The sequence below is a fragment of the Notolabrus celidotus genome, chromosome 11, assembly GCF_009762535.1.
Source record: "Notolabrus celidotus isolate fNotCel1 chromosome 11, fNotCel1.pri, whole genome shotgun sequence".
Classification (NCBI taxonomy): Eukaryota; Metazoa; Chordata; class Actinopteri; order Labriformes; family Labridae; genus Notolabrus; species Notolabrus celidotus.
In genome coordinates, this window is record NC_048282.1 from 3,878,789 (window position 1) to 3,894,170 (window position 15,382).

The 15,382-nt window shown below is 40.8% G+C and overlaps 1 protein-coding gene across 2 annotated transcripts; it reads right to left on the bottom strand.

Annotated features, from left to right (window-relative positions):
• Positions 1–5,310: 5,310 nt before the first annotated feature.
• Positions 5,311–7,028, bottom strand: LOC117821108 (golgin subfamily A member 6-like protein 7). Of its 2 annotated transcripts, none has more exons than XM_034695163.1 (2): positions 5,789–7,028; positions 5,311–5,710 (listed from the first exon to the last, which is right to left on the bottom strand). In XM_034695163.1, the coding sequence occupies exons 1-2, from the start codon at positions 6,950–6,952 to the stop codon at positions 5,462–5,464; spliced, it is 1,413 nt and encodes a 470-aa protein (XP_034551054.1). In that variant the 5' UTR covers positions 6,953–7,028; the 3' UTR covers positions 5,311–5,461. The 2 variants fall into 2 exon arrangements, with proteins under 2 accessions (XP_034551054.1, XP_034551052.1); XM_034695161.1 differs by having other exon boundaries at positions 5,311–6,770; positions 6,837–7,023.
• Between the last annotated feature and the right edge of the window lie 8,354 nt (positions 7,029–15,382).

Sequence of the window (15,382 nt, forward strand, 5' to 3'; positions counted from 1 at the left end):
AAAAATACAGGCTGGAGAGACACAAGTATGTAGAACAGAAGATGTGTTTATATTCATACCTACAATTACCAACAGTCAGTGACTAGATTAACCTATCACCTTTGCATTTAAATATACTATCAGGAGACTCAGAGCATCCAACTGAGATGAGAGGGCGGCGGGTTAATAAAAGGATAATGAAAGCCAAAGAAATATGAGGTGAAAAAAGCAGAAGCAGTGCAGAGATGAGGAATGTGGGAGAGAGACCAAACAGCTGTTGCAGTGTATCTGTATCCGTCTTTGTTGTGCTCTACCAGCCTCAACATATTCAGACAGAACACCACCTGGAGACTGATGGTCACATTCAGCCAGGCGGATGTGACTTTACGTGCTTTTTGTGCAAGCAGGCGTTTATGTGCATGCCGCTGTTACGGATGGAGAAGGATGTATAGCCTGTTTAAAGTGCTTGTGTGCTTGTGTGTGTGTTTTCCTCTTGGTGTGGCCTGAGATGGATGTTTGAATCTGGAGTCATTAGGGGATGAACGAGGCTTTAGCTGACAGACTGTGACCACCTGGGTTTGCCTGCCACAGTTTGTCCTTGGGATTCAGAGACAATGAGAGACGAGATAAAGCACTTAGAAAGCTGTTATTAGCCCAAGAAAACCCATTTCTCTCTTTTTCTCCCTCCTCGTCCTCTTTACTTGCAGTATCTGGTCTGTGGCTTGAAACCATTCTGCTGGATGTGACTCAATTGGTTGATAGAAAGTATTTTGATCAATCTAATTGAAAAATCTTCCAATTGAGCGATCCAGATGTCTAAAGCTATTTAGGTGCTCCAGGAGAATCTTATTGGTCTGTGTTGTGTGTTAAAAATGCATAAAGAATTGAAATAAAACGGGGCAGCCACAGTCAGACAATAAACCCCCCTCTCCTACTTTAACTCAATTATATCATCTCTGCTGCTCTTTCTACTCAATTGTTCACAGGTAAACAAAAAAGACTAAATAAGAACAAGAAGAGAGACAGAGTGGAGCTCAAAGCCCCGAGGCGAAGTGAAACTAAATGCTGCAAAATTACAGATATGAGCAACAGCCAGGAACTATGAACTCAAGGAACTGTCCGGAGAAACAGGTCGAGACTTATCCTTTAACACACGCACATAGCTGGAGACTGTCCATGTCTGAAGTCGACTCTACCATTAGACCTACTCTGTCTGGTTAAGGTGAAGGATGGTGACCTATTACTTTGTGCAGGAGAGGGAATAAAATTATGATCTGAAGTATTAATAAAATAGTGGAAAAAATTAGACAGGCAAGCAGAAAAGAGAGAGAGAGAAAGGTAATGTGTGATAGGACCAAAAGTGTGTGTGTGTGTGTGTGTGTTTAATTGTTGACACTGCACAGAGTTTAATAAAGTTAGATCGGAGATATACCTGCTTTTTAACTGGGCTGTGTCATAAACACACACTACCAGTCAAAAGTTTGGTCAAAAGTGTTAAACAAAGCAGAATATGTTTTATATTTTAGATTCTGTAAAGTAGCCCCCTTTTTCCTTCATGACAGCTTTGCACACTCTTGGTATTCTCTCAGTCTGCTTCATGAAGTGGTCTCCTGGAATGGTTTCTAATGAACATGAGCCTTGTCAAGAGTTCATTTGTAGAATGACTTGCCTTCTTAATGTGTTTGAGACCATCAGTTGTGTTGTTCAGAGGTAGGGTTAGTACACAATAGATAGCCCTGTTTGACTACTGCTGTAATCCAGATTATGGCAAAACCAGATTATTTCATAGTTTTGATGTCTTCAGTATTAATCTATTGAATGAGAAGGTGTGTCCAAACTTTTGACTGGTAGTGTATTTCATGAACATATTTACTTGACTATGCACTATTCGTCTTACTGGAGCATACCTCTAGAGGACACACCAGGTAGCCCAGGCCGTATGCAGCTACTGGATTCGATGGATGTAAACCAGGGGTGTCAAACTCATTTCAGTTAAGGGGCCACACACAGCCCAAGTTGATCTGAAGTGGGCCGGACCAGTAAAATCATAACATAATAACCTATAAATAACGACAACTTTACATTTTTCCCTTTGTTTTAGTGCAAAATAGTACAAGTATGTGCTGAAAATGTAATCAACTATCTTTCTACAAAAACAGTTCTCCATGATGAGTCTCATAGTGGGGCAGAACATTTTACTCTTTAAGCACTGAAACCTGCTGCAAACACACCAAACAAGTTATCAATTCACCTGACACAGAGTGTCATTTTTACTGCAAAAGAACAGAGAGATTCTAATAATGAAGAAGGTAAAGTTGGCTATCCTGGACCCCTCAGCTCCGAAAGGAACTGTTTGCTTGCTGGACAGTGTTGTATGCAGGGGTGTTGTGCTAGTGTTAGTAGTTAGTGGATCATCTTATAGTGCTCTAAAAAGACTTAATAAATCTCAACCGGATTATGCAAACAGCAAGTCATCTATTTTCTCACATTGAGAAAAAAGTCCTGGGAAAAAGTGCTGTTCAGGTGCGCTACATCAGCACTATGATTGTATGCGACCCTCAGAGGACAAATTTAAAATAGTAGTTACTTTTATTGAAAATTTGCAGTTAATGTCTAATCTGTAATTTTTTCACTTTGCAAAGTCGTTCCGTGGGCCGGATTGCAACCTCTGGCGGGCCGGTTTTGGCCCGCGGGCCGCATGTTTGACACCCCTGATGTAAACCAAGCGGCAACCTCTGGTCTAAAAATATGAGTCCAATGCGGAAGTGCTAAAAACTGCAGTTCATTGAGTGTCCACTTGAGGCTGGCTCCGGGAGTAACAGAAACCACATACACACCAATTCAAAGAAGACGATCTTTACAGCAGAAATAAACATGTTTACAGCCTGGTACTAAAGACGAGTGTAGTCTGGATAGCTCATTTCTCTATCGGCACAAACTGTACAGGGGTGAATTTTTTTCTAACGTGGTAATTTCAAAGATATTGAGATTACAAGTCTTCCAATGAGAGGCACAGCTGACTTCATTGACAGGCAGGAACGCTGTAGCTGTTGGCTAGGAGGCTCAAAGCCCGCCTCTTTACGATTGGCCTTAAAACAGCGCTTCAGGAACAGGTGGGTTACGTCAGGGATACTATGTCCATTATTTATACAGTCTATGATGTAAACAAGTAACATGGCAGTAGTCAGAGAGGTAATTATTGTATTAATTCTGGGTCTCTAATTCATGGGTACTCACAGTGGCTAGCAGGAGCAATAGTGTACTGTAACTCATACGACCCCACTTCAAAAAAACTGAAATATCCCTTTAATTTGTTGTGATTAGCCTGAATCACCTCAGTCTAGTCCAGCCAAGACTTAAAGGTCTGAATCTAAAAAATACTATTGTAACGTGAGGGTTCGATGGGTGATAGTTGGATCACTCTATTAATAAGAAACAGCAGGATGGAGATGGATAACTTTCTTGAAGCACTTTTACTTTTTAAGCACACTGGATCGGCATAACAACACACCTCCTTGTCACTCTATCACGTTTTAGAACCAACCAATGAGAGGCCAGGATGACCGAGCTCCAGGTAAATGTAATTAAAACCACAGAAGTACATTCAACACGTTTGGTCCCAACTAGATGACGCTGTAGAAATAATTATAGCAACTTACATACACAAATAATAACTTACATAAACTTGTATGCAAATAGTTACCATATAAATAATATAAACATATTTTAATCTTAACTCAAATTCCAAACTGTCTTTCCTATTAAAGCTTACACTATTATGAAGCCAGTTAAATATCACTCTGGATTTCAAATACCATGTATCCTAACATAAAAAAGGTTTCACCCAGTAAGTAGTTAAGTCCACTGTGCACAATCAACACCTTTTGAGTGATCCAGTTGGTCCTTTATTTTGCTTCCTTTGTAATCCTTGAGCCTCCTTTTGGCTGCTATCAAAACCACCAAACACTCACCGTGTAGAGCACATGGCACCAAGTGAATGAAGGTGTGACTGCCTGCCTTTTGCAAGTTAAGCAGCGCACAATCCGGCTGCCAAGTGAGGGGCAGGGCATAAAGAGGTCTGGTTAAAATCCTTTGAGGGGTTTGATTTATGTTACACCGAAACACACCTATGATTCATCAGGCAGTCAAGTCTCATCCTCTTTAAAAGTCAGGTATGCCTGCAGGCAGGCAGGTGGATTTCCACCTTTCCACTTAAATATGCTAGCCAGAGACCAGACTGTTGAAGTGTTTGAGCTCTGTGCTTACACCGGGCCTCTGAACGCTCACAGGTTACTGTAGGAGTTATGTCAATGCATGGATTGAAGGTACATCCTCTGAAACAATCCCATTGCTCTGCAGAAACAATTAAAGAATAATCATTTCAATCTTAGACATACTGACAGAATCGCACATCATCTAATTTTACTAATGCCTCGTGCACAACTTTTAATTACCTTTTTTATGCAGCTGATCACACATCTGTAATCTCCACTGTGTGTAAAGGGCACTGGACAGTTTGTAATAACAGCTGAGGGCATGATGGTTGATGGCACAGGTAGTGAAGCTTCGGTATCATGAAAAATAAACCTCTTTATGCTGGATGTAAGATTTCTTGATTGGTCCCAAGAATGGGACCAACCTGGTTAAATAAAGGTTAAATAAAAAATGAAAAATAGGTATGTTGCTCTCAAAGGTCGTATTGGCTATTTACACAACATGTAAATACTGAGTATAAAACCGGCAACTGTGCTGGACAGAAAACATTGGTGAAAACACTTGCCGACCATCTCAGGGAAAATGCTTTAGCAGAAAGAAATTTAAGGATTAAAAGGACCTTTTCTAATTGTATTATTATTATTATTATTATTATTATTATTATTATTATTATTAATTTTATTATCATCAGTTTTTAACCATTATTTTTGTAATGTTTTTTTTGTATTAATCAATTTATTATGATCATTGCATTTTTATTTTATTAATCTATGTATTATTATTTTAATCCTAGTTTATCATTATGCAGATTATTATCATTATTGTTATTGATAATAATAATGATGCAATTTTTTATTATTATTATGAGCATTATCATTATTATGTATCATTATTATCATCATTATTTTTATTGTTATTATTTTCTAACTTTTATTATTGTTTTTAATCAATCTATTTATTATGATCATTGCATTTTTTTTTAAATTAAACTATGTATTATTATTTTAATTGTAGGTTATGATTATGATTATGATTATGACTCATGACACACATTTGTAAATTAGGAAAAACTTATACTTCTTCTCTGTAATAAAAGAGACACTTTAAAAATCCACATTTGTTTGTTTAGTTGTTGTTTTTTATTTAATTGTTTGTTGTATTTGTTTGATTAGTGGGGGAAACCGGAGTTACCCGGGGGAAACCCACTAAGACAGAAAAGGGTGAAGAGGGTGAAGATGGGGGTGAGGAAATGGGGGAGGAAGGTTAGTTAGGGATCAGAGGGATGGGGCTGAGGAGTTATTGTAGGCTCTTTCTTCTTCTTCTTCTTCTTCCAGGACTTTGGCTTCCTCAATCCAATAAAATGTCGAAACCTTTTCCAGGATGAAGGTTTGACTTGAGGCGCTATCTCAGTGACTCCAGTCAAATCTTGGGGCTCTTCCTGGGGGGTGAGGGTTGTTGCACTTGATTCAGAAGTCTCAGCACTGGTGATCTCTGAGTCCTCAGGCCCCTCCTGGAGTTGGATGGCTGGTCCCTCAGTGATAGATGACTCCTGCTTGGGGATCTGCTCCTCTGAGTCCTCAGCCTCCTCTTGGACTTTGACAGCTTCAGTAATCTCTCTATCTTCTTCCTCCTTCTCACTCATACTCTTAATCAGGTCTTCCTTCTCAGCTGTCAGGTTCATCTGGTCTTGTTGGTCGTCCATCGCCTTGTGGCTCTTGTGTTCTTTTTGGAGAAGCATATATTTCTGTTTTTCTAGCTGAAGCTCAGCGTCAAACTTCTCCTTGGTGGTTTTTTGTTCCTCTTTCAGCTCCTCATGTTCTTTCAGAAGTTGTTTGTGAGAGTTGAGCTGAATTCTCAACTCCTCTATCTCTCTCATGTGATCTTTTTCCTTGTCCAGGGTGTTTTGCAGGGAGATGTTGGTTTCTGCCATTTCTCTATGCTGGGCGTTCAGTTCCACTTGTAAGTTCTTGATGAATTGCTGGTCTTCCACCATCCTGTCTGCATTTGCCTGGACTTCCCTCTCCAGCTCACTATTAAGTATCTCAGCCTGATGTCTGAAAGTGGCGACCTCTGTTTGATACGTCTCACTGAACTCTTGGTTTGAGACTCTAAGGGTGCCCTGAACCTCTTGGATGAGCTTGTTTTTGAACTCCTCCTGGATGTTTTTGAGCGTGTTCTTCAGCACCGGGTTCTCTTGGGAAGGACATTCCTGGGGGCTGAGTTTCTGTTTCAGCTCATCCACCTCCTCCAAGAGTTTCTCCTGCTTCTTGATGGCCTCTCCCTTCTGGATGTTGATCTCTTTCATTTTCTTTTTGAGGGTATCCCGTTCAGCCGTTAGGTTGACGATAACTTGCTGGCCTTGGATATCAGCGTCAAAAGCTTCCAGCTTCCCCTTGGTGATGATATAGTCCTTCATCAGCTCCAGATACTCCTCTTGAAGTAGCTTTTTTGGCATTCTCTTGATGGACTCAATCAACTCAGCGTCTAGGACAGGAGTTTCATCACCAGTGGAATTACACGGCTCCTCTTGGTCCCCTTGGTCCTGTGGATTTCGTGCAGTGAACTCCTTTTCATTCTTCAACTCTTCCGTGAGTATGGGTCTCTTGTTCTTCTTTTTGGGAGAGATTTCCCGCTCTGCATTCAAGACTTCATCGTGTTTTTTTAAGTCCAGATGAAGTGTTGAAACATCGACGGGTTCCTCCTGATGTCTTGGTTTGCGTTTAGCAGCCTTGGTCGTTTTCTGCGATTGTTTCGGCATTTTGATCGTTTGGTTGAGTGTGGACGTCTCACTAATCTCACCTACAACAGATTCAAAATGATCAGACTGAGGAAAAGCTGCTGGTTTACATAGTGCCCTTTGTGACATCAGAGTACATCATTGTCTTTACAATGCGTACTCATTCCATTCCGTTTGCCTGTGACTCACTTCAAGAATTACATGGGGTTTTTTTTGTGTTTTTTTAAAAATGTCATAGAACAAAAAAAAAAAGCTAAATATGCCAAATTCAAACAATAACAACATAACACATGAGAACTGTATAAAATGTGGTATCAAACCTCACACATATAATATGCAAAGTGCATAGAGTGCAAGAGTGAGAATCAAGGACTGGGAGGGAAAAATGAATGAAGTCAAATAAAGTTAACTTCATTATAAAACACATTTTAAAAACAGCAACAGCTGACCAAGGTGCTGGCTCAGTGGATTCAAACCTGAGGATGTGGCGCCCCCTTATGGTTAGTTGTTACTCATCGGGCCTGGTGAAAATTGCAAGTTATTATAGGTCTTGTAAAAAAAAATGTCCGTAGCGCCCCCTAGAGGTAAAAATAACACCCTATGCATCGAGTTTTTTGAGCTACATGCTTGAAAAATTGTACGCATATTCATGGCATCAGGACGCACATAAAAGCCTCTTGCACCCATATCCCAAACTCAACAGGAAGAGCGCCACCTAGCTTTGAACAGGAAAAACGGGGTCACAAAATAAGGGTGCATACTTTCGTTATCTTCTCCAAAGGCATTTCTCCAATCCTTTCCAAACCAAGGGTAACCTATAGTAGACACCTTGACGAGAAAAAAATTATCAGAACAAATTTTGATCAGACAAAAATTGTGGGCGTGGCATGTGTTAAGGCTGGGCATCAAACGCACATACAGCTTTGAATGTGAAGAATGACGCCTAAATAAGGGTGCATACTTTTGATGGCTCCTCCTAGAGTTTTTCTCCGATTCAGTCCAAACAAGACACATTCTATAGCAGACATATTGACGATTAAATTAGTGTTAAAGGAATTCTGTTCTGACCAAAATTGTGGGCGTGGCATGTGTTGAGGCGGGGCATCAAATGCACATACAGCTTTTAATGTGAATAATATGTATTTTACATTCTATTGACCAGGACAGTAAAAACAAACTTCCAAACACTAACATCAAACCGCCGAAACACTTCTCCAAATAACTTTGCATTCAAATTAAAGCAAAAGTCTCTGCATAAACCAAAGAAATGTTTTTTTAAGACTTTCAAATGCCAAATTCTCCAAAAAGCATCAGGCAGTGGCCAGAACAGGCGATGCTGACTATCAGGCAGTGCATCAAAATACACACTGATTTCAATGTGAAAATGTAAAAATGATAAAAGGAATTCTGTTCAGACTAAAATTGTGGGCGTGGCACACTGTCAAGTTTGGAGGTTTTCTTGGCAATCAGCCAAAATTTGCACCACCTAAGGCTGCATATGCTCTCAGATCTTGCTTTCGCATCATGTGATGGCAAATATCAGGCAGCGGTTTACATGTGGCGGCGGCTCGCGTAGGCGGTGGCTGCAGGTGTGCGAGGGCCCGTTCATCGCAGCTTGCGGCTTTAATTTTAATTGTATTTCATTGTTATGATTATGGGGCTTATTATCACTATTGTTATAGATTATGATTTTATTATTATTATTTTTATTATTACTATTATTAGTATTAGTATCATTATTGTTATAATAATACTAATACTACTAATAATAATAACAATAATAACGATTATTATTATTATTATTATTAATGTTAAGGCATTACATTTTGTACATGGTATCCTGTATAACTCCTGTGACAAATATTATATTTATATTTTCTACCCTAGGGTTAATATATTTACAATCACATTGTTTCAGATTGATACAAATTTTATTCTTCTGAAATTTAGCATCAGTTTAGTGTAGTAATAATTTCTAATTCTGAATGAGGCTGTTCACAGTTGGAGCTGAATTCATACATCTAGAAATGTTTGACTGACTAACATTAAGTATGCTCATGTCTTTTTTTGCGGGGATTAATCCCATACCTTTTCTAGATTTATGCAAATCCTTTGACAGGAAGACTCTTCATCATCACTGCTGCCTCTCAGTGTGAAGACATCTCAGTGCTTCTTCTCTGTGTCAGTTTACCCACAATGCATCTTAAAATAAATGAACCCTTAAATCCCTCTTTTCTGCTAAGGCTGATTTAACGGCACTCAGGTTGGGAATGGAAGCCTCCCAGGTCCTTCTTGATGTTGTAGCCTTAATGTTTTACTGATGGATTAAAACACTGCAAGAAAAAAAAAAAAGACTGAGACATTTAATTGAGATGCACATGACATGTTATATCTTCAAAGTTAATCATATCTGAAGAACCAAGCCACTCAAATCTTTCACAACATCCATACAAGTCAATTTCCCTCCTGGTTATAGAACAGAGACAGCATTATGCAACAGCAGTGAGATCTGCAGGAATGAGTGTGATTGATGGTTTCTCTGTGAAACAGCCAGGATCAGTGATACAGGTGAGATCACAGGTGTGATAGGTCTGTTTACAAAGCCTCCATATCTGCTCTTGAGAAATGTGATGATACAATAATTCAAACAGAGCATGCTCCGGCAACTAGCAGTCGACTTGTGTGCATTACATGAAGAAACATGCTGCTCATGCTGTTCAGACACAAGTGAAGCCTGTCACTGCATTGCTGTTAACCCTTTAAAACCCAAATATAGAAAGAAAGGAGACTTTTTTTTCACCTCTTAGATGTTGTTGTAGGGGGCCTCTGCTGCAGAAATCAAATGAACCAAGCTGGGACAATAGGACTTTTAATGCCCTGAAGGGATTTTGTGAATTTTGTAAAAACATTTTATCTTCTTTTTTTTAAATGAATATATGACTTCATATAAAAATATGATTGCTGTGTGACTGTTATTCATGACATAAGCTATAAGAATTCAACCCTGCAAAGGAACCCTAAGTTGTTTTGTACATTTGCCCAAACAATGTGAGTACAAATACAGAAATCCTGCTCCCAACTAGGGCCCACATGTCATATTACATGTCCCTAAAAACGTACTAAAAGATCAACATTTTGAAAACCCTTTGCAGTGGTAGTCCCAGAAACAGTTCTGTTCCTCTAAAAATGCAAAGATGAAGATAACACTTTCTGCATAGGGTGTTGGTATATCCTGTGTTACAGTGTCTGCAGCGCCCTCTGCTTCCTCTTTTCGACCAACGTGAACCAGGTTGTATTTCCGGGCTGGTGCTCCCGCTGGCTCGGAGCTGGTTGAACTTGCGAACCAACACGGCACCCATTTGTTTTTCCACCCGCTAGAGCCCGTGGAAGAGGCACGTCATGACATCAGATTTACGTGACAGCTTTTCCCAGCAGCACTAGCGTGAAATTTCCTTCACGACAACAACGATGGCGGACAACGGCTTGTCTCCTCAGCCGATCACTGCTTTAAAGGTGAGATATCATGCAAAATGGACTTTTTAATGGTTCTTTACCTGAAATATGTGTCCCTGGCATGTCTACAAACCCCCCGAGAATGAAAAAAATCCATTCTGCCCCTGTTCTGATTTCTCCACCTTTCTGTAAATGTGTGTGAAACAAGCCGTTTCAGACTTCAGTGTTTTTGTTACGTAACAACAATATCCGGTCTGTCACGGAGTCAGAGCTCGGAGCTTGTTCAGCCCATAGACTGTATAAAATAATACTGAATCCCCCCTCCGTTTTTCATTACCTGCACAAATGTGTGCTAACAAGGAGCTTAGGAGGGAGGCATGCTAGTTGTAGGCTGTCTTAATAAACACAAAGGTCGGTTTTACTCCCCACGTCTGCAGATTTGAAGATCTAGTGGATGATTTTTATTTATCATGGATAAGTGCTAGCGCTAATTGGCATAGCCACATAGCTACATGTTCATAGCTGTAGCTGTAGCTGTGTACCAAGACACACGTCGACATACTGACAAATAACACAACAAGAAACACTAAATCTGTGACCAATCCTTCATAAAAGGTCCTGCTGCCTTTCTGGCAGAGGTCGGTTTTACTCCCCACGTCTGCATATTTGAAGATCTAGTGGATGATTTTTATTTATCATGGATAAGTGCTAGCGCTAGTTAGCATAGCCACATAGCTACATGTTCGTAGCTGTGTACCAAGACACACGTCTACATACTGATAAATAAAACAACAAGAAACACTAAATCTATGACCAATCCTTCAGAAAGGTCCTGCTACAGGCGCCTCTCCGTCAGGATCAGATTCAGAGGGTTGAAGTAACGTGATCTCTGAGCAGCCGTGTATATTCAGCCAACATGTAAACATTAGATCAACGTGCTGGAGAGCCGAGGCACATCCACTTCCGGAGGGGGCGTGGTCAGAGAGAAAACAGAGTGTTCTGATGAGGAATGAAGAAGAGGGTTTTTCAGGCATGCCAAAATCTGATTTCAAAGTGTTTTTTTGAGCATAAACTTTAAAGACATGTTTTGGGGACCTCTTAGACCAATATATATTGATGAAAAAAGCGTGATATGTCCCCTTTAATAATAATAATAATAATTAATTTTATTTATCACGCACTTTACATTTGGAGCAAATCTCAAAGTGCTACAGGGCATAATAAAAGGGCAGTAAGAATAAAAACAGGGTTAAAAACAAACAGTAAAATGCAGACACTTGTTAAAAGCATTTGTTAAAAGCACTGTGGAAGGTCAGATAAAACTATGGAAAAAAACAGGAAAATAAAAACTAGGAAAAAGCCCTCTGAAATAGGAACGTTTTTAGTCCCTTTTTAAAAGAGTCAATAGTCTGTGGTGCTCTCAGGTGGTCAGGGAGAGCATTCCACAATTGCAGGGCAGCGGATGAAAAAGCCCGGTCTCCCATAGTGCGGAGTCTGCTTTGCCTTGGAATCCATTAGTCTCTTTTATTTGTTCGCTGCAAGACAATGGCGGAAACACGTTTGGTTTGTGTTTTTGATCACGGCAAGCCCGCTCCTCGTCCCTCGATCCTGACGTAAGTGATTCACGGTTCTACACCAGCAAAGAGTTGAAGCCGCTCTGGAACTGTTTTTTCCCGGATAGGATCCGGTTCACTCGCAGTTAAAACACGAAAAAACTGTTCTAAATTGAGCGCCTGCTCCAAACCAGCCCTGAAACTGCCTTGGCCGAAAAAGGGGTATGATTGTCTTCACCAAGAAATGGGCGATGAGGTCTTTGTGTACATCCAATGGGGTGTGTGCAGATGACCTTTTGTCTGGGACCACATTTGAAAGGACTGTATGTATTTTGAAAGCACTATTGCCTGAAGATGGTCGCCCTCTCTTTGGTGTGTTGAGTGTTGTATCAATCTTTATTTGTATTGCGCCAAATCACAACAAACATTATCTCCAGACTCTTTTACAAACAGAGGAGGTCTAGACCACTCTATATCAAACTATGAACAGAGACTCAACACCAAGACAGGATAAGACTCAGTCTGACCCCACCTTAATCCACCATGTGCATTGCACATCACAGTATTTAGCTAGTTACAGCGGAGAGGACAAACTTCCTTTAACAGGCAGAAACCTCCAGCAGAACCAGACTCATGTTAGACAGCCATCTGCCTCAATTGAGTTGGGTCTGGAAGGAGGGATAGAGGAGAATAAGAGAGAGAGGGAACAGTGATAGTGAAGAGACGAGTAGTAGAAGCTGTTGCCGCTGGAGTCCAGCACGTCCGTATCAGCTGGAGTCTGGAACGTCCACAGCAGGAGGACGTCTACGGCAGCTCAGAGGAACCTACGAGACAAGGGAGCTCAGGGACTCCAGAAAGGTCTATGGTTAGTAGAAGATGTAGGTGTACCAGTGGTGAGATTTCATGGGGAACTTATACTTAGCTGCAAATGAGTCCAACAAATCAACACCTCCCATGTGCTTGTTGTAGGTACCAACAATGTAAGGCCTCTCATCTTCAATGTAGGTTTTGCACAGAGCCGAAGAAAAACCTTCTTTCTACAGGGACTTGTTTTTAACAGTTGCTCTCTGAAGAGTGTAGGCCTCCCTGGTAGCAGGTTGTACATTCAAACTGTGCCTTGGAGTTCCATTATTGGGTGTGGACCCATTTTCAGAAAACAATGCAGAAACTTTTCCCACAGTGAGAGATTCCTGCTGAAATACAATTTCAATACAATACGCTGAGGAATGCCTTTCTTTGGTCCCCTCAACTGGTGCAGGGTGACTAAACTAGGGCACTTAGACCTCATAACAGAGGAAACACATTCCCAGTATTAATGGGGTGATGTGTGCAATAAAGGAATAATCCCCCTAATTCAGCCCAGAGATAAGGGCATCCGCTAAACAAAGAAGTCATAATAATCAGACGAATTCCCACTAAGCTCCAGAATCCCATTACGCTCCATAATAAGAGTGTTATGAAGGATTTTTGGGAGAGAAAATTCACCTCCTCGCGTCCTCTGGCCACCTCATGCTTCCCCCTGCTGAACTGCCCTCTGATTGGATCAGCCCACTCTCTGGCTGCATGGTGACCTTGTGCTGTATTGGTCAGTTTTGGGACGTAAGGTATGAAACCACCAGCAGGGCTTTATTAGGACTTGGACCAAAGTAGCAAGACACACACACACACATACACACACACACACACACACACACACACACACACACACACACACACACACACACACACACCCACACACACACACACACACACACAACCATTCCTGTCATTCCCTGGTCTTTAAGAGAGCTTAGCAGAACTTGAACACTTGGGATTAGTTGAGACGTGAAGGATTTATAACCAACAAATAATCCTTTTCTTCTCCATGTGGCATGATCCGTCTCTCTTCTTTCCCTCCTGACAAGAAGGGAAGGAGAAGGTGCCAGGATAGGGAGGGAGGACTGTTCACTATTTGGGGGAGAAGGAAGGAAGGAAGGAAGGAAGGAAGGAAGGAAGGAAGGAGATAAGTAAGAAATAAAGTCAAATAATTAAATAAAAGGCACTGTCTAAACAACAACTCGAGAAAAACAGTGTTCCACGTAGACCTGGTTCCTGCCAGATTGTAGGCTTGTGTCATCCCTGTCAGGTGTGTTTGCTCTGCCAGCTCGCTGAATGTGTGTGTGTGTGATGTGTGATGTGTGTGCGTTTTCACAGCTGTGTTTGCAGTATCAGGGAAGTGTTGGCAGTGATTTTTTCAGCGCGTGGAGGTAAGCCAGCTCGTGATTTGTGTGCTCTGAGGGCGGAGCAGCATCGTTCAGACTGCCACGCCTTGTTAAGTGAAGTCACACACCATCATCAGCACATACACACATCTTTATTTCAACCTAATCTGTCTGACTATGAAAACTGAACCTACTATTTACCTCTGTGTAAACCTTAATTGTGTTACAATAATTGAGTTAATGTCCCCTTTTAGTTGCATAAGTGGCCTTTTATAGAGTTATTAAGTATTAAATCATGGGTTTAGACTTGGAATGGATCCTCATTCATAACTTTTTTCTTATTGTGTGAAAGGGTGAAAACAATACAAGTGCTAGACAATGCACAACCAAACATACAACATTCATAACTTTACAACATTTTGATGGACTATGATCATTCTTCTAATATCTTTTACAACTTGCAGATTGACATGCAAGTTACAAGCTAAAAGCTTCATATAGTGATACAGACTTAGCAATAGCAACTAGCTTGTCCGTACCATAGACTGGATCAGTTCTGTCTCTGAGCGTTGTGAAATCTCTTTGTGGCCTCCAAAACTGCCTATCCAGCAATTTTACGGCGGGCAGTCCGGCTAGTTACCTGTAGGAGTCAGTACTGATGGACTATTGTTTGCATATCTGTATCGCTTTATGAAGCTCTTATTTTGGTATAGGCGGCAGTATGAATTTTTATGGGGCACCGTTAGTGCCATAATAAAAGCATCATTGAAGCCAATGTGGAAGTGCAAAGAGCCTGGCTCCGGAAGTACCGGAAACCACATACACACCCATTCAAAGAAGACGATCTTTACAGCAGAAATAAACATGTTTACAGACTGGTTCAAAAGATGGGTGTAGTCTGGATAGCTCATTTCTCCATCAGCACACACTGTAGGAGGGATTACATTTTATCATAACGCAGCAATTTCAAAGATATAAAGATTACAAGTTTTCCATCATGAGAGCTGACTTGATTGACACGCGGGAACACTGTAGCTGTTAGCGAGGAGGCTCAAAGCCCGCCTCTTTATGTCACAATCGCTCAACAGAAGTTGAGTTCAACATTTCCAATATGGCACCCGCCGACGATTGGCTTCAAAACAGCGCTTCAAAAACAGATGTGTGACGTCACAGACACTACATCCATTTATTATACAGTCTATGTGTTAGACAGACATCTGCTGAGACCGTGTTGGAGAGAGAGA

Coding starts and splice junctions, on each gene's coding strand:
- LOC117821108 (XM_034695161.1), bottom strand. CDS start 6,952: ATGCCGAAACAATCGCAGAAAACGACCAAGGCTGCTAAACGCAAACCA. Junction 6,771..6,836: donor AAAAAACACGATGAAGTCTT/GAATGCAGAGCG, acceptor GGAAGAGTTGAA/GAATGAAAAGGAGTTCACTG.